General features: G+C 55.5%; 2 protein-coding genes across 3 annotated transcripts; one reads left to right on the top strand and one right to left on the bottom strand.

Annotated features, from left to right (window-relative positions):
- Positions 2,651-21,290, top strand: STX1B (syntaxin 1B). The gene is made up of 10 exons (XM_018040027.1): positions 2,651-2,739; positions 11,203-11,277; positions 11,484-11,583; positions 11,686-11,760; positions 14,671-14,744; positions 15,149-15,257; positions 15,436-15,509; positions 17,362-17,499; positions 17,590-17,700; positions 17,960-21,290. The coding sequence occupies exons 1-10, from the start codon at positions 2,710-2,712 to the stop codon at positions 18,038-18,040; spliced, it is 867 nt and encodes a 288-aa protein (XP_017895516.1). The 5' UTR covers positions 2,651-2,709; the 3' UTR covers positions 18,041-21,290.
- Positions 21,486-25,231, bottom strand: HSD3B7 (hydroxy-delta-5-steroid dehydrogenase, 3 beta- and steroid delta-isomerase 7). Of its 2 annotated transcripts, none has more exons than XM_013974644.2 (7): positions 24,905-25,231; positions 24,384-24,555; positions 24,006-24,161; positions 23,609-23,717; positions 23,432-23,531; positions 22,922-23,084; positions 21,486-22,413 (listed from the first exon to the last, which is right to left on the bottom strand). In XM_013974644.2, exons 2-7 carry the CDS (start codon positions 24,547-24,549, stop codon positions 22,001-22,003), a joined length of 1,107 nt encoding a protein of 368 aa, XP_013830098.2. In that variant the 5' UTR covers positions 24,550-24,555; positions 24,905-25,231; the 3' UTR covers positions 21,486-22,000. The 2 variants fall into 2 exon arrangements, with proteins under 2 accessions (XP_013830098.2, XP_017895515.1); XM_018040026.1 differs by having other exon boundaries at positions 24,384-24,503.

The raw sequence follows: 25,401 nt of genomic DNA, 5'->3' as shown, positions 1-25,401 counted from the left end.
ATGGCAACCCACTCCAGTGTTCTTGCCTGGAGAATCCCAGGGACGGGGGAGCCTGGTGGGCTGCCATCTATGGGGTCACACAGAGTCGGACACGACTGAAGCGGCTTAGCAGCAGCAGCAGCAGCAGCATCTGAGGATGTGAAGGGAAAGGGTTGCAGGTGAGAGGAGCAGAAAGAAGGGTGTTCTTTTTTTTGGTCACGCTGCATGGGTTTACACTTCCCTGGTAGCTCAGCTGGTAAATAATTCACCTGCAATGTGGGAGACCTGGGTTTGATCCCTGGGTTGGGAAGATCCCCTGGAGAAGGGAAAGGCTACCCTCTCCAGTATTCTGGTCTGGAGAATTCCATGGACTGCATAGTCCATGGGATCGCAGAGTCAGGCATGATTGAACAACTTTCATGTTCACTTTGCACAATTTATGGAATCTTAGTTCCCCAACGAGGGATTGAACCCTGGTCCCTGGCAGTTTAAGTGCTGAGTCCTAACTACTGGACCACCAGGCAAGTCCCCAAGAGGGGGCTGCTCTGATGGTCTGGATAAAAACCAGTGAGTGCCTAGACTGACAAGGGTGGTGGGGATGGATGGAACCCAGGAGACAGCTCTAGATTTGACCGTGGAGGGAGGGGCTGGAATCTTGTGGTTTTACAGGAATGGGCTTTGTCATCAAAAGGTGCAGGCAAGGACTTCCTTGATGGTCCAGCGGTTTAAACTCTGCACTTCCAAAGCAGGGGGTGGGAGTCCAATCCCTGGCTGGGGAGCTAAGATTCTGCATGCGGCATGTAGGCAGAAAATAAAAATTTTAAATAAAAAAGTTGCAGGCAAGAGCCCCAGCCCTGCCCTTTGCTGTTATTTAAGCATTTCAAGCCTGCTTCCTGATGTGGATGCTTGGGATAATGGCAGTAGCTGTTATGAGTTTGGGAGAATTATGGGGGCTCCTCAGTGGAGCACCAGGGACTTGGCAGATGCTTGGAACATGGTAGCATTCTTTGGATGGGGAGGGAGCCAAGAAGAGCTTTCTATCTTCTTTGAGGGGCTGAGTGGACAGAGATGCCCTCTTTGATGGTGAGCACAGGAAGGGGCTCATTGGGAGAAGGGGAGGCCACCACAGTCTTGGTGGTCAGTGCCAAAGCCCTGGCCTCACTCAAAATAGTTATGGATCCCCACATCTGAGACTGCAGTTTTGGTGTCTGTTCTTGGTGCTCACTCAGTGCTCAGGCACATAGTAGGTGCTGCCCTGAGGACCTGGCATGCAGGTATAGAGTGGATATTGTAGTCATGTCGGCATGGCTGAACCTGGGGAGGTGGGGGGGTGGGTAAAGAAAGAAGAGACCCTGGGAGGAGGCCCAGGAAATCCTGCTGCGGAGGGGAGGTGGAAGAAGCCGGGGGTCTGGATGGATGCTGGGAAACAACCTCCAGAGTTTGGAGGGGAAGGCGGGGAAGGCAAGAGGCAGGTGGGAGCCAAGGAGGGCAGGGTGTCAAGAAGAGAGGGGTCCTTGGGGTCATGCATCACTGAAAGATCATGGAGGATAAGGCCTGGCGAGCAACTGATGGATCTGACATAGAGGAGGTCACTGGGGACCTTTGAAAAAGTAGGTTTGAGGCCTTTTGGTGGCCAAGGCCCCATTGCAGGGGTAGAGAAGTTGACGAGATGTTAAGCCGTGAAGATGGAGAGAGGAAAGGTGGTCATGAATGAACAGGACTGGGTTCTTGGACCCTTGAGGTTACCAGAAATCCCCTCCCAACAAGGACCAATTTTGTTTTGACGGAGCCACCTAAAGATGGGCCAGGTCTCCAGAGGTGGTGAGCTCCCTGTCCCTGGATGTAGACAAGAAGAGCTCTGAGACCCACGTTGTCCGGGGACTCTCACACTTAGAGTGGGGAAGGTCGTGCAGAAAAGGAAAAACAAGCCCCATGTCCTTCTCAGCTAGGCTTGACTGATTCCTTGCATCACAAAAGCCACCTAGAGGGTCACTTTCGCTATTTCTAGTGTCCAGAAAGCTCCCCGCAGGGACACACACACAGAGGTGGTCCTGCCCAGACTCACAGGGATACTCCCAAACATAAAATATAAATTCTATCTGCATCTCTTGGTGTAAAGGGATCCACAGCACCGCTTCCCAGGCTGTTCCCTTGATTCATTCCCTGACCCCTTCTTTCTGCCATTCCAACCGCCACCCCTACCCCACACCAGCATCTCTGCGCCTCCAGCCGCATCTCCTGCCTCTCCGCATCTCTCCCTGCTTCTGTGGCTCTGCCCTTCCCCACCCCCCTCTAGGCCTCTCCCGTCTCCCTCCCTCCTGGGTCCCCCTCCCCGGACTACAACCCCCAGGCGCCCCCAGCCCCCGGCGCTGCGCATGCCCCCTGCTCCCCGCCCCCTCCTGGTTCCCCCCTCCCTCCCTTCCTCCTTACCTCCCTCCGCCCCCCTCCCCCGCGCTCCAGCTCTCCCGCATCCCTCCATCCGAGCCTGTGCCGCAGCCGCATCGCCACCGCAGCCCCGGCAGAGCCGAGCCCGGCCCAGGCCCCTGCCCCTGCCCGGCCCTCAGCCCGCCGACCCCGACTCCGCCCCCGCCCGCGGGCCCCAGCCAGTGGCCCCGGTGCCCCCCCGGCGCCCCCAGACTCCGGCCTCCCGAACCGAGGCAGGAGGCAGGGAGCAGAAGCAGAGACAGGAGAACGAGAAGGAGGAGGAGGAGGAGGAGGAGCCGTCGCAGGATGAAGGATCGGACTCAGGAGCTGCGGAGTGTGAGCCTGGGGGTGGGGAGAATGGGGGGGGCGGGACCCCAATATTGGGGGACGCGTGGGGGTGGAGTGGGGGAGGTGCTGGGACGTGGGGGCAAATGATGAGGCGGGAGGTTGGTGGCAGGGGCGCCCCAAGATGTGGAGGCACCTGCTGTCTCCAATGAACCTGCATTTTAGGGCCAGTGGCTAGAAGGGGTTGAGGCCATTAAGACACGCTGGGGGCAGGAGAGGTCTCAGGGACCCTGGACACCCCACGTCCCCAGGCGGGCCCTGGGGTCTCATCTGAGGATGGGAGAGAGTGAGTGTGGGGAGAGAACTGGAGGGTGCTGTCATCTGCTGGGCTGATTTGCTGAATGAGAGGATGTGGGCAGTTCCTGGGCCAGGCTGAGCCTAGTGGGACCCAGATTTGGGGGCGGCCGGGGGGAAGGACACAGGTTGGGACTGAGATGCTAACTGAGCAGTGAATGAAATGTGTGTTTGTGTTGCTCTCCGTGGGGAGGGGGCACCTCTCAGAGATGAGGAGGGAAGGGGTGGCCTCAGGAGATGGCCAGAGGCCAGGGCCGGACAGAGAGTGATCCCAGAGGTGGGAGAAGGGGCTGCAGGAGAGACCGGAAGGAGGTTCCTTGTATAGGGCCCTGGAACTGGGTTGTGTGCCACGGACTGTGCCCCACTGCGGGGAACTGGGGCATCCTGAACGGTCAGGGGTGAGCTGGCGTGCGCCCCCGGTCTGCAGGCCTGAAGAGGCCCGGCTCCAGGAGTCCGGCCAGGCAGTGAGTTGGATTTGGGTGACAGGGGAGGAGGGTGGCATGGTGTCTGCAGTGAAAGCTGCCATTTGGAAGAGGCTGGGGAGTGGGGGCTTGATGGGAGTGGGGGCTTGATAAGAGTGGTTTCTAGGACTGGGAGGAGGCTAGGGGCATTGGAGAAATGACCTGGGGCCCAAGGAGGCAGAGCTGACAGCCTGCGGTGTGCTCAGGGCCCCGGGGGTTATGCTAATAAAGTACTAGACCCAACTGATGTAGCCTGATGCACTTGACTAGGAGCTATTGGCTGTTCCCCTTGGGTTATTATCCCATTTGACAGATGAGGAGATCGAGGTTTGTGATGGGTAGGAATTTGCCCAAGGTCACCAAGCAAGTGGATGGGAAGATCAGACAGGAATCTGGGTTTCCCGTCTGCCAAGTTGACATGTGTCTCTGCCTTTTTAGCCTTTGAAAGAGAAGTCTCAACACTGGGGGTAAAAAGCTGTCTTTGGAGGGCCCCCTGGGTTTGGAGATGGGGAACCAGGTTATAGGAAAACAAAAAGAAGGAGCTTGGAGGCAAGTGACTCTTGCCTCTAGGAGAAATGGGTTGACAGGTGGGATGGAAGGAGAAACTGGTGGTTGAAAGAAGGAATTCTGAAGGTTGTTTTTTTTTTTTTTTTTTTTTCAATTAAACTTTGAGTTATACACTCAGGCATCAGGAAAATGGGAGTGATAAAAATAACCAACATTCATGTGCCAGACACCGTTCTAAGTGTTATATACATATTAACTCATTTTGATCCTTGTAGCAACCCTAGAAATTGGTGCTAGCATTATCCCATTTTACAGATGAGGAAACTGAGGCCCAGAGAGGTTAAATAACTTGACCAAAGTCACACAGCTATTTAAAGGCAGGCTGGCTCCAGCACTGATGCTTTTAATTCCCCTTCTCTCCCCATTTTCATTCAAAACAGGTTGCCATCCATAATCTCATTAGACCCTCACCTGGTAAGGTAGGCAGACTGAGAGACTGCTTCATTTTATGGTGAAAAAGACTGAGGCCTAGAGTGGTTAAAACTTGCCCAAGGTCACACCACTAGCAAGTGAGGGAGTCTGGATTTGAACCCAGCTCTGCTGTTGCCAAGACTGTGCCATGTCTCCAAAACCCAGCGAGATGGAAAGCAAGGGGTAGGGTGATAGTGGAATCATGGTGTGATTAGAGAGGGGGAGGGAAAAGGCAAAGCAGGATACACTGAAGGCAGTGATGAAAGTCTTCTTCTGAGTGGGTCAGGGACCCCCTGCCCCAAGGGGAGGCATCCAGTTTGCTGGGGCTGCTGGGGGCAGCCGGTGGTGGAGGTGGGACGAGGGTGGAAGGGTGAAGGGTGCTGACTGAATGCTGATGGCTCTGGTTAGTCATGGCTCCAGGAAACTGGAGATTCAGGAGGGCATGTGTGAGGTGGGAAGAAGCTTCCAGATGCAAGGAGTGTGGGGGTCTCTCCACCAGAATTGAGAATGAAAGGGATCAGAAAGTCAGTGATAAGAGGGGAGGTCAGCCTGGGGGGTCCTGATTGTCTTTTCCCAATAGCACTTTAAGAGGTCCCAAGGGGTTTATCACATAGCACTCAAGGGCACAGGTTTGGGAGTCAGACTGTCTGGGTTCAAATCCTAGCTTTGCTACTCCTGTGTGACCTTGGGTAAGTTGCTTAACCTCTCTGGTCCTCACTTCCTTCATGAATGAATTGGGAGTCGCAATGGGACCTGCTTTGGAAGGCTATCCTGAGGATTGAGATTATGCCAGAGGCTCCTAGAAGAAGGCCTGGGCTTAGCATTGCTCCACGGGTGTATGTTATTCTACAGCTGACTCGTTTAATTCTCTTGAGTCTCCTGTCAGCCCCCTGGGATGGGCAAGATGTGGCCCCTAATTTATTTTGGAGTACATCGAGGGCCAGAGCAGTAACCTGACTTGCCCAAGGTCATAGAGCTGTTGATGGTAGAGCCAGGGTTAAACTAGGGTTTTCTGTTTCCACATCACCAGGCACCTTTGGTTGGCAACTGGGAGTTGCTGGGCTGGAGTGGAGGCTGCAGGAGGGAGTCAGTTGACTGGATGGGTGTCTCAGGGTCCAAGGAGTGGGTCCAGGGATGGGCTGAAAAGGAGAAGAAGAGAGCAAGTGAGGTGGGGAGAAAGGTTACAGAGCGAAGCCACAAGGCGATGCGTTGTGGGCAGAGCCTGCAGAGGCAGTTCTGGAGTGGGAAGGCGGGGGTGGGGGTGGTTGGGGAGACTGGGGAATGGGGGAGGGGAGCCTGCAGTGGGGAATTTGAGGGCCCTCAGGGGTGGGATAGGCACAGTAGATGCTTTAGAAGTGCAGACCTGATGCAGCAGAAGGAAACAGTGGCCCCACATTCTCCATCAGGGAACAGGAGAACCCTGGGTGATGGGTTGATAGCCCCCAGCAGCACGGGGCTTGTTTCTGCCATTCAGACACACAAGCTCCCCCGGCTTGAGGGCCTTTGCACCTGCTGGTCCTTCTGTGTGAATGCTGTTCCTTCTGCCTGAACACTGTTCCCTCTGCCTTGAATTCAGTGTCCCCCAGGTTGTGGTGCAGTTAACTCCCTGGGCCTTAGCTCGGATGTCAAACCTCGCCCACGGCCATTTCTATCACACCTCCCGCTTTATCTCCTTCCTGCTATGTAAAAGGAGCCCGGTCTGAAATTGTCTTGCTCCTTTTGCACGGTCTATCTCCCTCCCCTGGAATGTCAGCTCTCTGGGGGCAGGCCCCCTTCCTGGCTTGTTCTCTGCAGCACCCAGGAGAGAAGTGGACACTGATCAGTCACGTTTGTTAGATAAATGACGACCCTGTGGGGCAGAGGGACCGTGAACAAGGAGTTGGTGGGGAAGGCAGAGGAGAGAGGTAGGATTCGGGAGGCTGCACTAGATGCTGGGATCGAGCAGAGGCCCGGGTCAGGGAGACAGATGGACCAAAGCAGGGGGTGCAGTGGAGAGAGGCTGGTGCCTCTAGATCAAAGGATGCGTGTGCCCCTGAGAAGCAGGTGTGAGCATGTGTGTGTTGTGTGTGGGGGGGCATGCATACGTGTTTACCCAAACACATACCCACTCTATGACTTCTTTTTTAATTTTTTTGGCTGCATCATGCGGCATGCAAGAATCTTAGTTCCCTAACCGGGGATTGAACCCGTGGCCCCTGTAGTAGAAGCTCGGAGTCTTAACCACTGGACTGCCAGGGAAGTCCCCACTCTATGACTTTTCTACCACCCAGTTCCAGTCTCTTTCCACCTCTGGTTTAGTCACCCTCTTGTCTGTCTCCGTGCTGGACTCGCTGGCTCACACTGCCCCACTCCCTCTGTCCATGCATGTGTTGTCGCCACGCCAGTGACACACCCATGAGGGCCCCGGGTGTCTCTGATCAGGAAGGACTGAACCCAGAGGCTTGGATCTGATGTCCCCTGTGCCCAGGACAGTTCCAGAATGTGCCCAGGACTTCCACACTCTCCCATTTCATCCTCCTGAGCGCTTGAGGAGTTGGCAGGCAGTAAAGAGCAGACCGCCAGGGCTCCAATCCAGGCCCCACCCTGTGGGCTCCCCATCAGCTGTATGATCTTGGGCAAATTACTTAATCTGTCTCTGCCTCTTTGGTCAAATGGGAATAAAAAGAGTATCTACTTCATGGAGTGGCTGTAAGGATTAAATTCATTCAGGCAAAGCACTTGTAACTGAGCCCAATGCCTCGTTATTGACACCTATGTGTTTGATGTGTATAATTCTTATCTTCATTTTGAACATGAGGAAACTGAGGCTTCAGCTGTCCCTAAGGTGGATAAGGGCATGTATGATCATCTTTTCCAAGGTATTCTTATTTGCCTGCAGCCTGTTTTCTTTTTAGGCTGGTTAGCTTCTTCCAGAAATGTAGGCTGTGCTCTTAATGAAAAGTATGCACATCACAGAGTGAGGAGGGCCCACCCATTTCACAGATAAGCCAGGGCCCAGGGAGGGGCCGCGAATTGCCTAGAGCCACCCAGCAAGTTGAATGGAGGCTAAAACATCTGGCTTCCTGTCTGGGCTCTTCCTGCAGCCTGGCACCTCTTCCTGGTTTTCTGTCCCAGCCACAGGAGTTCAGCAGTTCTGAGGACACAGCAGAGACAAGTCTTTAGGGGCCAGGAAGAAACAGAGGGACAGGAGGGAAAGAGCCCGAGATTAAGCACCAGACAGTTCAGGGGCTAAATTCACTTCAGTTCACCTCTGACCTTATTTGCTGTGAAGTCTTAGGCAGGGTCAGGCAACCTCTCTGAGCCTGTTTCCTCATCTGTAACAGGGGAAAGGCAGTGGGTACCAGCCAACCCTCCCTGAGCAGTAATTATTTCTGGCAGCATCTGGCATTTTCTTCTTGCCTGGTGGTCTCATTGCCTCCTCCAGCCCACCATTTAGGGAGGACTCGGGCTTCCCCGGTGGCTCAGATGGTAAAGAATCGGCCTGGAGTGCAGGAGACCTGAGTTCTATCCCTGGGGCGGGAAGATCCCCTGGAGAAGGGAATGGCAACCCACTCCAGTATTCTTGCCTGGAGAATCCCCATGGATAGAGGAGCCTGACGGGCTACAGTCCATGGGACCACAAAGAGTCGACTCGACAGAGCGACTAACACTTTTACTTTCTTGACTTGATTGCCGTTCAGCAAATGCAGAGACTGAAGCTCAGAGGGAAGAAGGCGTGTAGCCCTCCAGCTGCTGACCTGGGCAAGCATGTTTGCCTTTCTGTGACTCAGTTTCCCCACCTATAAAAGGGGGCTATTGTGAGAATGAAATGGATAAACACAGGCAGTGTGCTTAGAACAGCATTTAGCACATCATCAAATGCTGTGTAAACATTTGCCATAACTGGGCTTCCTTGCTGGCTCAGATGGTAAAGAGTATGCCTGAAATGCAGGAGACTTGGGTTCCATCCCTGGGTGGGGAAGAATCCCTGGAGAAGGGAATGGCTCCCCGTTCCAGTATTCTTGCCTGGAGAATCCCATGGACAGAGGAGTCTGGCAGGCTATAGTCCACGGGGTTGCGAACAGTCGGGCACGACTTAGCGACCAACACTTTCATGAGCTTTCTCTGACCGATGGTCAACTGAAGAATTTCAGTGAAGATTAAATGAGGTAACAAGAATGCAAGACCAAGGCCAAAGGCGCTCTCAGATGCTAATATTTTGCTAGGTTTTCAGGGTGCAGAGCTTTGCCCAGATTGGACCTTGTCAGGAGGGCACCTGAGAAGGGAACCCTCTGGTGGTGGAGTGGCCGGTAGGAGGCAGTGTGGCCTTGAGCCACAGAAGAGGGTCTGGGAGGAGGCATATCTTACATTACGCCTCTGGTTTCCCAGCCCTTCAGCCTGGGTGCCCTTGAGCAAGTCCGTTTCCTCTTCCCCCTCTGCCCGCCTGTTCCCTCATCTGTGAAATGGGGACAGCTTTTTCGAGGGCTGTGGTGGTAAGGATCAGACGAGATTATAGATGGAGAAGTGTCTGGAAACTGGAGAGGAGTTTAGCTCTCAGTTGCCTGTAATTAGTGCACCAGCTAAGTCATCCTTGGGGCTTGTACCTTTCCTCCTCTCTCAAGGGCAAGTAAACAGGCAGCCGGGACCTGGCCTAGGGACCACAGGAGAGAGGGAAAGAGATGAGACTTGAGGAAGTCAGCATTGGGCTTCCCTGGTGGGGAACTAAGACGCACAGAAAGTCAGCATGGGAGGGGAAAAAGAACAGGAGAGTTTCCAGACACCTGGGCCAGTGAGAGGCCTCATGACTCTTGGGCAGCCAGGCTGCGGGCCAAGTGCTTGAAGGCAGAGAAGGAACATGCCTTCGTGGGGCAGCGGCTTTTTGAGGCTAGCACCTCATGGGAGGCCGGTGAGTCCTCAGAGATGAGCCAAGCAGCCCAGAGCCTCTTGGGGCCAAGGTCTGCGGGTGTGGTTCCGGGTCAGCTGGAGGCTTGAAGAGCCAGAAGTCCCCTCAGGGTCCCCAAGCCCCACCGGGTACCACCCCTCCTTCTGGGGGCAGCTGTGGGCCAAGAAGAGGAGCCGCCCTTTCCCGGGAGATATTTGGAGATGAAATGGAAGTGCTGAGCCCATTCTCTGACATGGCATGGGGAGGATCCCTGGGGACCATCTGAGCCAGGCTTTGGTGGAAAGCTGGGGTGCCTTCGAGAGGGTCTAGCTGGACGTCTCCATTGGTCTTTTCCTTGTGCTCTCAGGGCTCTCTGATTCCAAGTTAACCGGCTGTCTAGATCGCATCTAGCTCCCATCTGGTTCTGTCTAGGTTCGATCTCAGCTGTCTGCGATCTGTCTGCGTGAGTCTGGTTGGGTCTGAGCTGTCTGGTTTCTGTCGGGTCCTGTCTGCGGTCTGCTGGGACCCTGTCGAGGTTCTGGGCGAGCTCTCCTCTTTCGATCTCATCTGGCAACATCCCCTGCTAGACACTTTTGGCTCCTGTCTTGATTTCATTCAGGCTCTGGTCATGAGCTTCTGTCTGAGTCTTGGCTCTTTTTTTTTTTTTTTTCTGGAAATCAGGATGAATTCTGTTTAAATTTCTGTGGAGGCCGATTAGGGCTCCAGATGTAATTAAGTTTAATGGGCTCAGCTTTGGCCCTCAGACTTCTGTCCCGAGCAGGGTCTTGAGTAGGGAGTGTGGAGCACTGGGGAGCCCTCCCTGCCCCACTTTCCTCCTTCCTAGATCTGAGTGAGCATGCGAACCTGAGGCTCAGAGAGGCTGGGAGCACAGCCCCAGGGGGCCCTCCCCAATGTCCCAGGGGGCGTGGGGGTGGTGAGCTCTGCACGTCTGTGTGTCCACATGTTCAGAAGGCAGCTCTGCTGTGGGCCCGTGTGCGGGTGAGCGTCAGCACGTCAGTGCAGCTCTGTGTGGGTGTCAGAGGGCCTATTTCTGTGTGCCTTTGTGTCAGCCCTTCTGTCTGTGTCACTGGCCTGTCTGGTGGCCGCGGTGGCGGTGTGGGAGGGCGAATCCCTTTGTGTCTCTGAGCCCTGGGGGTGGAGGGCTGAGCAGCTGCAGGTTGCAACTGGGAAATCCAAGCAAGGGAGAGTAGGTGGGTGTGAAGTTGGAAGAGGCTGGATGAAAGCAAGTGACTGCACGGAGGAAAGTCGGGGAGGGGTGAGAGTGGGTGGGAGGAGGAAGGTCGGGGTGCTCTCTGTGTCTCGCATCCAGCCCTCCCCAGGCCTGACTGTGCTTGCTTAACTTGATGCCCGCCACTGGCATGAAGTGACCTTGCCTAGGGGACATGGCCGGTCGTGTTGGAGGCTGGAGGGGAAGAGAAGGGAACACAGTGAAGCCTGGCGGGAGTGGCTGGGGGCATGGTGGCGGGGGTCAGGCTCCCGGGACTCCACGTCAGACCCCTTCTCGCAGCCCAGAGCCAGTTACTGCCAGACTGACATTTGGCCGGTTTTTATAATATGGAAATGCTTCCACACTGGTTGGATAAAGCATCTGTCCAGAGCGCCACCCGCCTCCAGGGTGACAGCGCTCTCAGGACCACTTCTACCCCATAAGGGTGCCTTTGGCTGATTCCCTCCAAGGTGTCCTTTGGGCTGTCAGCCACCCGGCCTCCGGGACCCTGTGCCACAAGACACTCAGTATTTGTTATGACTTCTGGGCGCCCTTCAGAAGGACCCACACCCTGAGCCTAGAGCTCGGAGCATCAGGACTGCTCACAGACCCTGCCTTTCTTTGCCTTCCAGGCGAAAGACAGCGATGATGAGGAAGAAGTGGTCCATGTGGACCGAGACCACTTCATGGATGAGTTCTTTGAACAGGTAACAGAACCTGACCCCCAGCCCACACCTGCCTTCTTCCTGGCCCCCCACACCCCCATCCCTCTCTCTACTCCTCCATCCCCTTGGCCTTTTACCAACCCCTCTGGGTCTGGCCCATTTCCCTGAACCCTGACTGAGCACCCCCCCCCCGAATCCCTTTGTCTGGCCCGACGACTTGGCTGGGTATAGCCAATTTGCTGCCCCAGGTGGAAGAGATCCGGGGCTGCATTGAGAAGCTGTCAGAGGATGTGGAACAAGTGAAAAAACAGCACAGTGCCATCCTGGCCGCCCCCAACCCGGATGAGAGTAAGTGCTACTGCTGGGTAGTTGGGGGCTGGGGGCAGAAGGAGGCTGGGGTCCCACCCAAATGTCTCACCCATCCCTCTCTTCCCCTCGCCTCCCCCTCAGAGACCAAACAGGAGCTGGAGGACCTCACTACAGACATCAAGAAGACGGCCAACAAGGTTCGATCCAAGTTGAAAGGTGAGAAATGCCATCCCCTGACCAAGGACGGAAACAAGTCTGCCTTCCATTGGACTAAACCATGACAAATATCTACAAACTTCCAGGAGTCAAATTCCTAAACAGTGAGAAGGCATAAAATCCCAGATTTTCTGATTTGCTCCAGATTCCACAGAGAAAGATACAGACAGGATAGGGAAATGAGAGAGAGGAGGGTTTCTGTCCAAATCTCATCTGAGCTCTGCTGGTTCCATCAACAACAAGGTCTGCTGAGAAAATACAGTCTTCCAGGTGGCTTTCGTTTCACAGAGGCCTCATTTCTCCCGAACAGGTGCCGGACATAACGCTCAGCACCCAGTAGGTGGGCTCAGCAAATGCTTCTGAATTGGTATCCTTAGCTCAGGACAGATTGGACTGTGTGGCTGACACCAGGGGGCTGGCAAGCTTGCAGGAGGGACTTGCCAAATGCTCATGTATCCACTCTAATTTAAGGACTTGGGTGCTGGTAATAACCACCTTCCCCCAAAGCATTGTGGGTTGGGAACCTCCTTGTCTGTTGGTGCCAGGGGAATTCAGCAGCGTTACCATGATGTTAATTTGCGTGCTCCTGGTAATTCAGCATCAGAAAACACTTGCCAAGCACTCTCCTGTCTGAGGCACGTTGCTGGGCTCTGGGGGGAAAGGAGTCATGTCAGATGTCTGACCCTGAGCACAATGACCTTGGTCCAGGGAGGTGAGGACAGGGACTCCATGCTTTCCCGGATTCAACAGGAGGTCATATGTGAGCCTCTAGTGCTGATCTGTAAGCCCTTTGCACTTAGGAGAGTGTGCTGGAAAGCAGAATGATCCAAAGTGGGAACTCACTGATTGCAAATCCAGATAGAGGGAGCCCACTTCCATCATTAACTCATTCTGGACAGGTACCCTACCTTCAGCTTCCTCATCAGTACCGTAAGAACTACTGAAGCAATTTCAAAGCTGGGGGGGGTGGAGTTTGTTCATTTTTCTTTCTTTTTTTTGGGGGGTAGCAAAATCTTTTTTCCTAAGTGAAATCTCACCCCAAATTCCATTATATACAACACATAAATGTCAGACTGTTCTGGCTGACCTGGGGGTGGGAGTCCCAGAGCCCTGTGCACCTGGCTTCCCATCACTCCTGGGAACAGCCACCTCTGAGGTTCCTTCTCAGAAGCAGGGATCCATGGAACACAGTTTAAAAATCCCTGTGCTCAGCGATTTCGTTGAGCCTATGGAACTCTGACATTAACACACTGTATAAGACCATGACACAGGTTCAATCCCTGGGTTGGGAAGATCCCCTGGAGAAGGGTGTGGCAGCCCACTCCAGTATTCTTGCCTGGAAAATCTCATGGACAGAGGAGCCTGGCAGGCTACGGTCCATAGGGTCGCAAAGAGTTGAACATGACTGAAGCGACCTAGCATGCATGAGACCATGAGGAGGGCTGTATGGTTTAGGAATTCAGAAATAGCCAAGAAAGAAGCTAGGAAAAGTGGCAATGCCTTAGAGAAGCCGACCTTTCAGAGCTCCAGGAAAAGAGAGTCTTCTCCATCTTTCTCCAGCTCTGTGGTGCCATGACCTCTGGCTTTGTCTGTGACCTCGAATGGGTTGTTTTCTCCATCTCAATCTCAGTTTCTAGTCTGAAATCTGGACTGCTATCACTGAACTCCCAAGATTGCTGGAAGAAGTCATTGAGACCTTATTAAAGGATCCCTTCCTCCGGGATTTGACCCCAGCCCCAATTCTGACAATAGGGTCCCAGTCTAAGGCCAGCGATTCCAACATCCTTGGGTGTGTGTTTCTGGACTTTTCCTGTAGCAGCTGGAACAGGGATGTCACTCATTCACTGGCCCACCATGGCTGGCAGGGGAGCGTTGGGGTGCCATCCATCCTCATACCTCCACCGCTGCCAGGAACAGTGAAGCAGTGTTCTTAGGAATGGCCTGGAGGCTTTTCCCCGTTTGAGAGGGCCTGTGTTTCATTAAGGCTGCATTTCTGGAGCCCAGCTGATTTTACTCACAAGTTCCTTTATAGGAAATCTGAATAAGTGTGGGGAGTGTATGATCTAGAAGCAGCAATCCCAGTTAATCTGTGTGCTTTTCCAGAACATCCTTTAGCAGTGGGGATTCCTGGCACAGGGATCATTTTCTAAGGCAGTGTGTGTGCGTGGGCTCAGTCATGTCCGTCTCTTCCATCATCTGCGACTCTTTGTGACCCTATGGACTGTAGCCCCCCAGGCTCCTCTGTCCATGGAATTCTCCAGGCAAGAATCCTGGAGTGGGTTGCCACGCCCTCATCCAGGGGATCTTCCTGACCCAGGGATGGAACCCACATCTCTTATGTCTCCTACATCTATAGGTGGGTTCTTTACCACTAGTGCTACCTGGGAAGGAGGAGAGCTGTTTTCTCTGTTGGAACATCCATCTGCTTACCCTGGAATTTTCCAAGGAAAGGGCGGCCAGTAGAACCTGACCCGCCTGAAACTCCTTGCAGTCCACTGGAAAAGTCCCACTATGGGTTCCTGACCTTTTGCTGAGGTTGCAAAAAGTAGAGAGTACCCTCCACTCCCATTCACACAGAGGATGTTGACTGGGCGACTGGGCAGGAGTTACAAACTTTCAAAGACCCAGTCTCTCCATCAGAACAAATAGCCCCCCTCTGTCTGGTGACCAACTGACGCTCAATCTCCCCTCCTACTTGCCTTCCAGGCCCCCTCAAACCTTGGTCATTTTATCCGCCGGCCTCCTGCCTCGCCACCCTGCAGTCTTAACTGCCTGCCCTTGCCTGGGTGTGACATCTGTTCACAGGCCTGCGGCCTGCCTCAGGATGTCGACCCCTTCATATGTCCCTAGCCTCCGCCCCATACGCCCCGGGTCTCCCGCCCGCCCGTCACTGCGTCTTCTTTCCCACAGCGATCGAGCAAAGCATTGAACAGGAGGAGGGACTGAATCGTTCCTCTGCGGACCTGCGCATCCGCAAGACCCAGGTAGGAGGCAGCGGCCAGGCACGGTCAGGGTCGGGGCCAGAACCAAAGCAGAAGGGACCTGGCAAGGGAGGAGTCCAGGCCGGAGCCCTGCCTGCTGGGGTTGGGCGGCCCAGAGCAGGCACAGGTATGGGGCGACTCCGAGGAGGAGACTGGGCGGGGCGGGGCGGGGCGGGGCTACGGCGGAGGGCGGGACGCGCTACGACTCCGTGCTCTCGCCTGGCCGCTTTGGTCGGTTTGGGCGTAGGATGGAGGTATTGGGGCTAAGGAACTGCGCTATTATGAGGGGTTGGGATCGTGGCCCGAGCTAAAGAAAGGGCCATAGGCCTACACAATCCCTTCTGCCCACTCCATCCCTCCACGGTCTCTGCTCCCTGCCTCCTAATGTGTCTGTACCCCTACCCCAGCACTCCACACTCTCCCGGAAGTTCGTGGAAGTAATGACTGAATACAACGCGACCCAGTCCAAGTACCGGGACCGCTGCAAGGACCGGATCCAGCGGCAGCTGGAGATCAGTGCGTGTGACACCCCCTACCCCCAGCCCTCCCACTCCCGCCTTCGCGTACTCCTTCCAGGCAGGCCCTTCCTCTCGGGGGACCGTAGGCCAGGTGGGAGGGTGGGCTCCGGGGTCCCCTCACCTTAGGCCCCCCAGGCTGGCCCAGTCACTGAGCAGAGAGCCCTTTCTCCCCACAGCCGGAAGGACCACAACCAACGAAGAACTGGAAGACATGCTGGAGAGTGGGAAGTTGGCCATCTTCACAGACGATGTGAGCCCCGCGTAGGGGTGGGGCGTGTACTTGCAGAGTATTCATCATTCCTCCCCAGGCTTAGGCTGAACTCAAGGTCCTAAGTCCACCCTGAGATCCCAAGCGTGGGGAAGTCTGAATCTGGAACTGGGGAATTCCATGGGGGCTGAGCAGAAAGGCACCCTCATAAAAATGGCAAACGGGAGTGGGCACTGTTGTAGGCACTGTACCTACTAAACTCCTTTACTCCTCACCACAAGCCTCTGAGGCAGCTGCATTTCACACATGAGGAAATCTGACCCAAATTTAATCAAAGAGCTTAAATGACCTGCCGAGGTCACACAACTAGAGGCAGAGCAAGGATGCCGTCCAGTCATGACTCTTCAGTACTAGGGTACACTTCTCCCTAGTGACACAGGTCATTTCACCAAGTGACTAATTTGCCTACGTTTTGAAGATTAAAAAAAAAAACCCAACAACAACTAGTTTTAGTTTTGCTGAAGTGTTGCCCTTGCCGTCTCATCTGTGAAATAGACGGACTTTCCCCAGCTGCACCTCTATCACTGTAGTTCTTCTTTCTCTTTCTCCACTTTTGCCCTGGCTGACAGGTTCTGGCTCTCTTTCTGCTTCTGGTGGGTGGCAGAATGACTCTGGTTTAGGTTTCTAGACCAGGATTAAAGTCTGTTTACTGATTGTCTAGCAGTTTCCAGCATATTGTTATTTAGAGAATTGACTTTGTTAAATTAGCTTTGAGAAAATCGCTCATGGGCCAGTTAGCCTGGAGCCCTCCCAGACAGTTCTGCCCAGGATGTCTGTCAGTCTGCCTGAGAGTAGAGGGAAAGCTGATGAGTGGTTCTCAGGATATAGAGCTGATCCCTGCCAGTTGACCCACCATCATTGTGGTGCAGGGTTGTCAGTACCTTGCCTGAAGGCTGAACAGGATGCAAATGGGCCCTAAAATAGTATTCACTTCTAAGGTCAGGGAAGGCTTCCTGGGGAAAGTGGCATTGAGCTGTGTACCTTAAGAGACAAGGAGCATTTGGACACTGGAAGATGGGCAAACGACATTCCAGACAAAGAGGACAGACTGAATAAAGACAGGGAGAGTGGACCAGTTGCCAAAGAGCCATTGGATGATGTGGGCTCTTATGATTTGGGGAGATAAGGACAGAAAGGAAGATGGGATCTTGATTGCTAAAGTAAAAGGTGTGTAGACTGTGGGTAGTGGGAAGCCCTGGAGGGTTTTAGAGCAGAAGAGTGGCTTTCTAAACAGTGAGTGGTTTGGAAAATGAGTGATCTGGCTTTTGTAGGGAGGCAGTATACCTGATTGTGTTACCGTGTCCACCATTGACCAGATGTTGGCCCCCAATCCTAGTGGGGGTCCAGGACCCCCATCTCCCTTCCTGTGTGTGCTAAAGGCTTTTTGAAAATATATTCATTTATTTGGTTGCCCTGGGTCTTTAGTTGTGGCACACAGGATCTTTCAATTATGGCCTGTGGGATCTAGTTCCCTGACCAGGGATTGAACCTGGGACCCCTGCATTGGGAATCTTAGCCACTAGGCCACTAGGGAAGTCCCCAAGTTTTACTTTTTGTAATTTAACACGTCTCTTTAGTGGTTTCTGTGTGCTGGGTACTATTCTAATCAATATACACATAGTCACTCAATCTTCACACGGCCATGTGAGGCAGACACTGTTAGTATCAGTTTTCTAGGTGAGGAAACTGAAACTCCATGAAGTTAAGCAGTTTATCCACAGTTACAGCTAGTAAGCAACAGCCAGATTTGAACCCAGATGCTTTTCTGGGAGTGAAGGGATTGCAGCTCCCCCCGACCCCCCAAAACTCACCCTTCCCGCCCCCATCACCCTAGATCAAAATGGACTCGCAGATGACAAAGCAGGCGCTGAACGAAATCGAGACGAGGCACAACGAGATCATCAAACTGGAAACCAGCATCCGTGAGCTGCATGACATGTTTGTGGACATGGCCATGCTGGTGGAGAGCCAGGTACTGCCTCGGGGAGCCTCGCCTGGGTCCCCCAGCGTCCCCTCTTCCAGCCCCAGTTCCCACCCCGTCCCATGCATGTCTCCTCCACAGGGCGAAATGATTGACCGCATTGAGTACAATGTGGAACATTCCGTGGACTACGTGGAGCGAGCCGTGTCTGACACCAAGAAAGCTGTGAAATATCAGAGCAAGGCCCGGAGGGTGAGCGGGGGGTGGGTGGGCCTGTGAAGCAGGTGGGCTGAAGCCGAGCGGGCGGGGCTGGGCTCAGGCCGGGGCTGAGGTGAGTGATGAAATCCCGCCAGAGGCCTTATCTCGGGTTCTGACCTCTTCCTTTTTTTTCTGTTTTCTCTCCCCTCTTCTTTTCCCTCACACCATCCTCCCCGTCCATCTGTCGGTTTGTCTGTCTCTTTATCTCTCGGTCTCCCTGTCTCCTCCCTCCCCCCGGCCTTCCTGCCTGCAGAAGAAAATCATGATAATCATTTGCTGTGTGGTGCTGGGGGTGGTCTTGGCGTCATCCATTGGGGGGACGCTGGGCTTGTAGGCCCCCCCACCCTATTCCTCCCAGATCTTTCCCCCACCACATCGGGAGCAATACCCCCACCGCCCCTTCACTCCATCCCCTGCTCCAGGCTCACCCTCGACACAGGCAGCCCCCCTAACCTTTACCGCCCGTCAGACCCTGGAGTCCCTGGACCTCCCCCGACCATGGACCATCCTCGCCCCCGCACGTAGATAGCAGCAGGCGTGATTACACATGCACACCAACATGCATGCCGCCGGCACATGCTCGAGACGTGTGGACACCCCAGCGTGTGTGCGTGTGTGTACGTGTGTAACTGTGTGTACAAGCACCCGATCACCCTTCTTGCCCCCCCACCTCAAGTCTGTGTGTTGTCCGAGCTTTCCCCCTTCCTCTGGGTTGTTGTGTGGACTATGGCCGGGTGTGACACAGCAGCCCACTGAGCCACACTCTTCTGTCTTCTGTAAACAGGGTTTTGTGTGTGTGTGTGTGTGTGTGTGGTCACAGATCCATGGATACACAGTTTGTGTCCGTGGAATTTTGTGTTTGGGTGTTTCAATCCAATGTAACAGCACCACCTCCCTTGACATGCCCCCTTCCCCTGAGTCTGCTACAAATGGGGCAGGTTGTATGTGTGCAGAGGTTCACACTCATTCCCTGAGGATCCAGGTTGGTCCAAGTACACACAGATCATGGCAGACACCCCAGCATGGTGTGGAGCCAACCCTCCTGGCCTAGTCACCCCTGGGGCTGGCCTGTGTCCTAGGGAGCACATGTGTGCATATGGGGTTCAGCCGAGGTAAGCAAGTGGACGCATGCACGTGTAAATAATCTAGCTCAGCCTGTATATCTGTGTGCATTTCCCCCGGCAAGTCATGTGAAGGGTGTGTGTGTGTGTGTGTGCATGTGCGTGTGCATATCTAGGCTGTGTCTAAGGTGTCGGTAGGTGTTCTCTTGAGATAGAACCCTCTACATTTTGCATGGGACACCTGTTTTGGATGGGCACAGAAATCTATATTTCTACGCTATCTCAAGTACGTCTGCAAGTGTGTGTGTGTATGTGTGTATAGAGGATTTCTACATAGTGTGTTTCTGCCCCCCTGTGTATGATACCCACATCCGTTCACCTGCAAGGACCTGTGCCCCGTCCAGGTTTGTTGATCCAAGTTATTTGCTCGCTCCCTCTCTCCCCAGAGCTGCTGGCTGCTGTTGGGTGTGGCCACACGTGGCTCCATCAACGTTGTGCAATGGCCGCTTCCTGCCCTGCGTGGTCCAAGCCCCTGTGCACACAAGCCCACATGCTTATCTTTCTCTGTCACGTAGGCCTGGGCGTGTAGAAGCTGGGACACCTCAGTGTCTCCTACCTGCCACGGGGATGAGGCCACACCCAGGCACACACATATGCACACAGGAGCCCAGTGCATGCTGACACCAGCATGAAGCCTGTAGAGGTTGGCACTGGGGCACACGAATGTCTCCTGGAAAGGCTGTTGGTGGGAAACGCTACTGACCAGGGGAATGGCAGGGGCTGCCCCAGGCTCTCAGAATGAGAACATTCCTGAAAATTACCTCAGAACCGAAAAGAGGCCGGTGATGGTCCCTACCACCCTGTCTGATGCGCTGGCCTTTGGGGTTTAGGGAACTGCTTATTTCAGACGTACTGGAGTGGGCTGAGTCATGGGACCCATTCCCTGGACGTGAGTACTGCCGCAGTGTCACCAATAGCAGTTGGCCCACAGGGTGAGTCAGAGTGGGACACGGGCCCGGGTTTGTGATGGTGAGGAAGGGGCCAGCTCCTCCCTTGCTGCGTAGACAACACATGCATGGCTGGATTTGTGCATTGGGTGGCAGGTGGGGGAGGGGTACATGGGCAGAAAACAGTGTTTGAAGCCTTCCACTCCATTGGCCCAGGAACATACGTGTGCACAGGGCGGAGGACTTTGGTATGTGTACACATGGTTTCCTGGAGGCCCTCTTCATGTGAAGTGTGTGTGCGTGAGGGAGACAATGCAGTTGTGACCTTCTGGAACGTAATACCCCACCCCGCCCCAGCCCCAGCTCAGATAGCCAATCTCCTCCCTACCTGGCTGGGCCCTGCCTATGTGTATGGCCCATAGATGCACGGGACCCCTAAGGTGGGCTGTCCCCAGGAGGGGCGCCTGCCTGTCCATTCCCACAGTGCCCTTCGTCAGGACAGGAAGTTTGCCCCCGGATCTGACTGTAGCCCCCTTGCTCACACTCAGGCTTCTTTGGGGACGTCAGAGCAGGCCCCAGCACCCCCGACCCAACCCTTTTTCCTTCCGGCCGCCCAGCCAGGATACCCTCTCAGCCCAGGTGTTTCCGGAATTCCCACGGCCTTGGGGCCACGAGGAGAAGGCTGGAGCCATGGCTGGAGAGATGCTGTTGCCTCCTTGAGTGGCATTAGGTCTGTAATTGCCCATCTCTGGGCCTCAGATGGACCAAAGGATCCCTGAGGGTCTGATTCTCCAAGTCCCACCCACCACAGGATGTTTGCCTATTGGCTGCTGTGTCCGTGCGTGTCCTGGAACTGTTGTCTGGGGGCTGGTGTGTCTTGCATGTTCTCAGATGAGTGTGTGCTGCCCACCTGCCCGCCAAGCCCCTACCACCATCAAGCCCCTGTGTGCCCCGTGGGTGGTCCCGGGCCTGGCCAAGGCTCGCTGCTTCCCCTCCCCCCTTCTCCCTAGCCCTGCCTTTCACGAAGCACACTGCGTGTCCATCCCATGTGCCTGTGGGTTGATGCACGCTCTTGCCACGCCTTGAGCGTGTGTACATGATGTGTTCTATGCATTCACCCTGCCCCACCCCCAGCCTGCCCCACAGAGGACAAGATGGGTGGCCCCCGGCTCCCTCCTCCCCCACCTGCCCCCCCACCTTGCCTGCTGTGCAACCGTGTGCGTTGGCGTGTGTTTCTGTGTCGCTGGCGTGTCACGTGATGTAGCCGTGTTTGCTGACATGAGCCCCTGCCCCTTCTGTTTCTCCGTTGGTTTCTAGAGCTCTTTCCCTCTCCTCCCCGGAGGGGACAGGACTCCTGGGGCCTGGCTGGGGGCCCAGAGCCAGGCCATCCTCTCCTGTTAGCCCTCAGAGTCCCATTTCTCTCTATTGGTGACCAAGTTGCAAATGGATAAAATACAGGAAAATTCTGCCCCCCACCCCCGCCCTGCATGTCCTGTCCCCAGAGCCCCCCACCCCCACCCCGGGCCGGGTTGGGCCCCGTGGGACGGGAGAAATAGCAACTAATCCAACAGCGGGATGCTGTGTGCTCACTTCCTTCTGTCCCCACGAGGGACAGGCGCCGTGGGAGCGGGAGAGACATGGTGGGAGGTGGGGGGGCGTGCTCGCCGGGCGGATGGGCACAGGCTCAGAGGAGTTTTAATCCAGGGCTTGGACAGGTATGCATTACTGGGGCAACCTCAGGCAGAGTAGGGGGCAAGAAGGGAAAAATACACAGACTTCCTCAGCCTTTATTGACGAGTATTGAAAGATAAATGTCTAAAGGTAATAAATGTTTAAAATCATGGGACTGTGACCCCCAAGCAGGGACCAAGGTGGTGGGAAGAGTTAAGAGAGCGTCTTCACTCTGAAACCAAGCCTGAGGACCACGAAGGACATCCAAGGGCCAGCAATGAGGGCCTGTGGGCCTTCCGCCCACTTTCTGCTCGGAAAGCCAGAAATGGGATGGCGTCGTTGAGAATGTCAGGGCGGTGAGATCCTTATTAAGCAGCCATGAGGCCTGAGTTGAGAGTGAAGACACAGACACGCCTGCCCCCAAACCCTGCCCTAGAACTTAGGGACATTAAGACACAAGCTCAAGGCTCCTGGATTCCAAGGTGGAGGGCTCTGGGACCGCCAGTCACATCAGCCCCCTCCTCTGGCTCAGCCTGCCCTCCCCACCAGGGTCTGAGGGCTCTGGGACCCAACGATGCGGTGCCACGCCAGGCTCCGGGCCCAGCTGCACCGTCGCTAGGCTGAGCCCTCCACGGTCTGCACCCAGCGGATGGTGCGGGTCCGGCTCTCCTCCCAGGAGAAGAGGGGCTCGTAGCCGAAATGGCGCCGAGCCTTGTCAGTGCTGACGGTGAAAGTAGTGTTGGCCACGGCCAGTGTGTAGGGGTTGAGCAGGGGCGCATAGAGCATCAGCGGTCGCAGTAGCCACTGCAGCAGGGTGTTGAGGGCGGCCAGGAGCACCAGCAGCCAGTAGGGCATCAGTGGGCGGGTGCCCACAAGCCGCAGTCCGCAGGGACCCAGGAACTCCATGTTGAAGTCCTCATAGCTCTTGTAGGGTGAGTTGTCATAGCAGAAGTACACCTGGCCGCCCATGAGGGCAGCTCGGTGTTCAAGCTCCCGGGCCACCAGCACATGCATCCAGGCCACGTTACCTGTGGGGGTGGGGGTGGGGGTGCCGAAGAGAGAATGAGGGGGATATGTCCTTGAGTGCCCTGATAACCACATAGATGCTGCTGTCTCCTGGGCCACTGCATGAACAAGCCACCCTCTCGGGTCCGCATCGATACCACCCACGTCACTATAGCCCTGCTGAAGGCTGCCTAGCCAGGTGCTTCCCCAGGCCAGCCTGTATGGATACAGTTCCTTCATCTCTTGGTCCTGGGGAGATGCTCCCCCTTCTTCTCTCCTGAGGAGATGCTACCCCCAAAACTGCAACACTTTCAGCCTATGACTTGGTGTTTATGTCAGCCTTCCCCACTCACTAGGATACTGTTTCCTCTATGGCCCGTGAAGACGATGCCCACATATCAGAGTCTACTCTGGCCCATGTATAAACCGTCCTTTTTTAGCTAGAGTATATAACACCCCCCACTTATGAGAACCACGCAAGTCCTGCCCTGTTTTTTTTTAGCCTCCCCCACCACCCAGCCCGGGCCTCACCCACGTAGACTCGGCCATGCTCCACAGAGGCTGGAATGGCTCGGAAGAGCCGGCCCCCCAGGCGCAGGCCCTGGTGGTAGAAGTCCCTCATGATCTGGTGCCCTTCGCCGTAGATGCCAGTGGGACGCAGGGCGCATGTCACTAGGGGCAACCCCCCTAGGACCTGGGGGCAAAAAAGGCACGCCCTGCTCAGACCAAGGATCTGGTGCTGTTTTCCGCCCTGGTCCCTTCGAGTTTGAGAGGGAAGGAAACCAGGGCAGGATGCAAAGGAGCCCATGGTGAGAAAAACAAAAACCAAACCAAACAAAAAACCCAGGGGTTTCCCTGGAGGTCTAGTGGTTAAGACTCCACCCTTCCACTGCAGGGGGTGAGGGTTCAATTCCCTGGTTAAGGAAATAAGATCCCACATGCCATGCAGTGTGGCCAGAAGGAAAGAAAAAAGCCCACAGGCTCTGGTTCTGCCTCTGCCAGGCAGCCCCATCTCCCACGTCTCATCTTTTCGAGTCTCACCTCCCTTCCATTGGCTTCCAGGACGAGCCGCTCAGCTAGGGCCTTGCTGCAAGGATAGGGATGTCGGTGTACGGCTTCGTAGGGGGTGTTCTCATTGCCCCTAGTAGGGGGAGAGGGAAGATTCTTAATGCTGAGGGGAGGTAGGGCCCTGGAAGGACTAGGGGGACCTCAGCTCACCTGTAGAAGGGCTGGCCTTTGATGTTGGGCCCCACAACTTCCATGCTGCTTGTGTAGATCAGGAAGCGTGTTCCAGTCTGCACACAAGCCTCGATCACATTCTGTGTGCCTGAGGGAGGTAGGGGGCTGTGTGTCCAAACTGAAGCTTCCTCCCCATCCGCCTCTTCCCCTCCCCATCCCAACACTGGACGAGGACACATGCCCGCCTTCTCCAGGCCTGGGGAAAACCACAGAGGTCAGAGGACCGGCCTGCCACCACAGGGGCAGAAGGGACAGATCGTCACAGGCTGATCACACAGGTCAGGGTCAAAAGGGGGGCAGGGAACAAACAGCCAAGATCAGGCCATGGGCCAGGGAGTACTAAGGACATGGTCAGAACAGGTAGGGAGCAGCTCACCCTGGACGTTGACCTCGTGGATGGTCTCAGGACTGGTTTTCCCAAACACATCCACCAGCCCAGCTGTGTGGATGACCACGTGGGCTCCAGCCACGGCCGCTGCCACCTCGTGGGCCTGGGTCACATCCCCCTGGATGGCAGTCACCTGCACGGGCCCTGGGAGCGGGTAGGGGCAGGCAGAGGCAATGTCAGAGCTGAGACCATCAGCCAGCTGCTGGGCTTGGCCCACACCCTCAGGAGCCACATTTTCCTAATGACTCATTCATCCTATCCGCTCCCGCGGGAGAGACATAACAGGCATCATCTTTTCCGCCACTCAGAAGGGAGTCCACACCCTCCCTACCCTCTGCTGCCCCTCCTCCACCCCTCCCCCGTCACCTGTCTTCAGCTCCTCCAGCCAAGGACCCAGGTGTAGGTCAAAGATGCGCAGCTCACGGAGCCGGGGTTCCCGCTGCAGCAGCATTCGGACCACATGTTCCCCCAGGAAGCCACAGCCACCTGTGACCAGGTACACCAGCTCCTGGGTTTGGGCAGAGTCAGCCATACCTGGCTGGGGAAAGACACCCTGCCTCACTCGGGTGGCCTGCTGCCGATTGCCCCAGCAAGGGCTGCCCCTTTCCTCCTAGAAGGGGCCTCTGACTCAGTCGCCCGGAGCAGCGAGCCAGAGGCTGGAGCGTTTTCTGGAGGCTGTGCCTGTGGGTGCAAGTGGCCAGGCTACCTGCCCTCTGACCCTGCCAGCTGCAGTTTCCGAGATAAGGGGGTGGGCTTGGCACGAAAGAAGGGGTCAGGGTTTGAGGGAGAGGGAGAAGTTCTGGGGCCAAAACGAAGGGTGGTTGGCAGGGAGCTGGGGCAGGGGGTAGAGGAAGGCGGGAAGGGCGGAGCTGGGGGAAGGGACCTACCTGCAGCCAGAGTCCTAGGGCGCCCAACTAGGTACCGAGGCGGTCTTCTGTGTCTCCTGGGCCAGCGCCACACGGTCCCTTCCGCTTGCTCCTCCTCCCTCCTGGCCCATTCCAGGAACAGAGACCAGCCCAGCCTCCACCTCTCCGCCCCCCAGCCTTGCCACAGGGCACCCTCTGGTGGCCACTAGGCTGCACAGGCTTCTGGTTCCAGCAGAGAGCTTGTGGAATGGGGATGGGGGAACAGAACCTGCTGGGTGGGTGCTGAGTAGGGGTTTTGGCGGCTGCAGAACAGGGGAGGCAGGGTGACCTCACTCCCGGCACATGACATCAGTGTTTCCCTCTTGGTGGCCCTCCCAGGAGACCCGGAGCCCAGCAGCAGCTGTGGTTCTGGGAAGGGAAGGGAGGCCTGACCTTGGCCCAGCTCTGGCTGGCCTTGGCGGGGATTTCTGGATGGTTGGTCCAGCCTATCAGGTGGCCTGAAGTGATGGGGGCTGAGT

The sequence above is a fragment of the Capra hircus genome, chromosome 25 (assembly GCF_001704415.2).
Source record: "Capra hircus breed San Clemente chromosome 25, ASM170441v1, whole genome shotgun sequence".
In the NCBI taxonomy this organism is placed as follows: Eukaryota; Metazoa; Chordata; class Mammalia; order Artiodactyla; family Bovidae; genus Capra; species Capra hircus.
The sequence above is the reverse complement of the archived record's forward strand: the minus strand, read 5'-3'. Positions and strand labels throughout refer to the sequence as shown.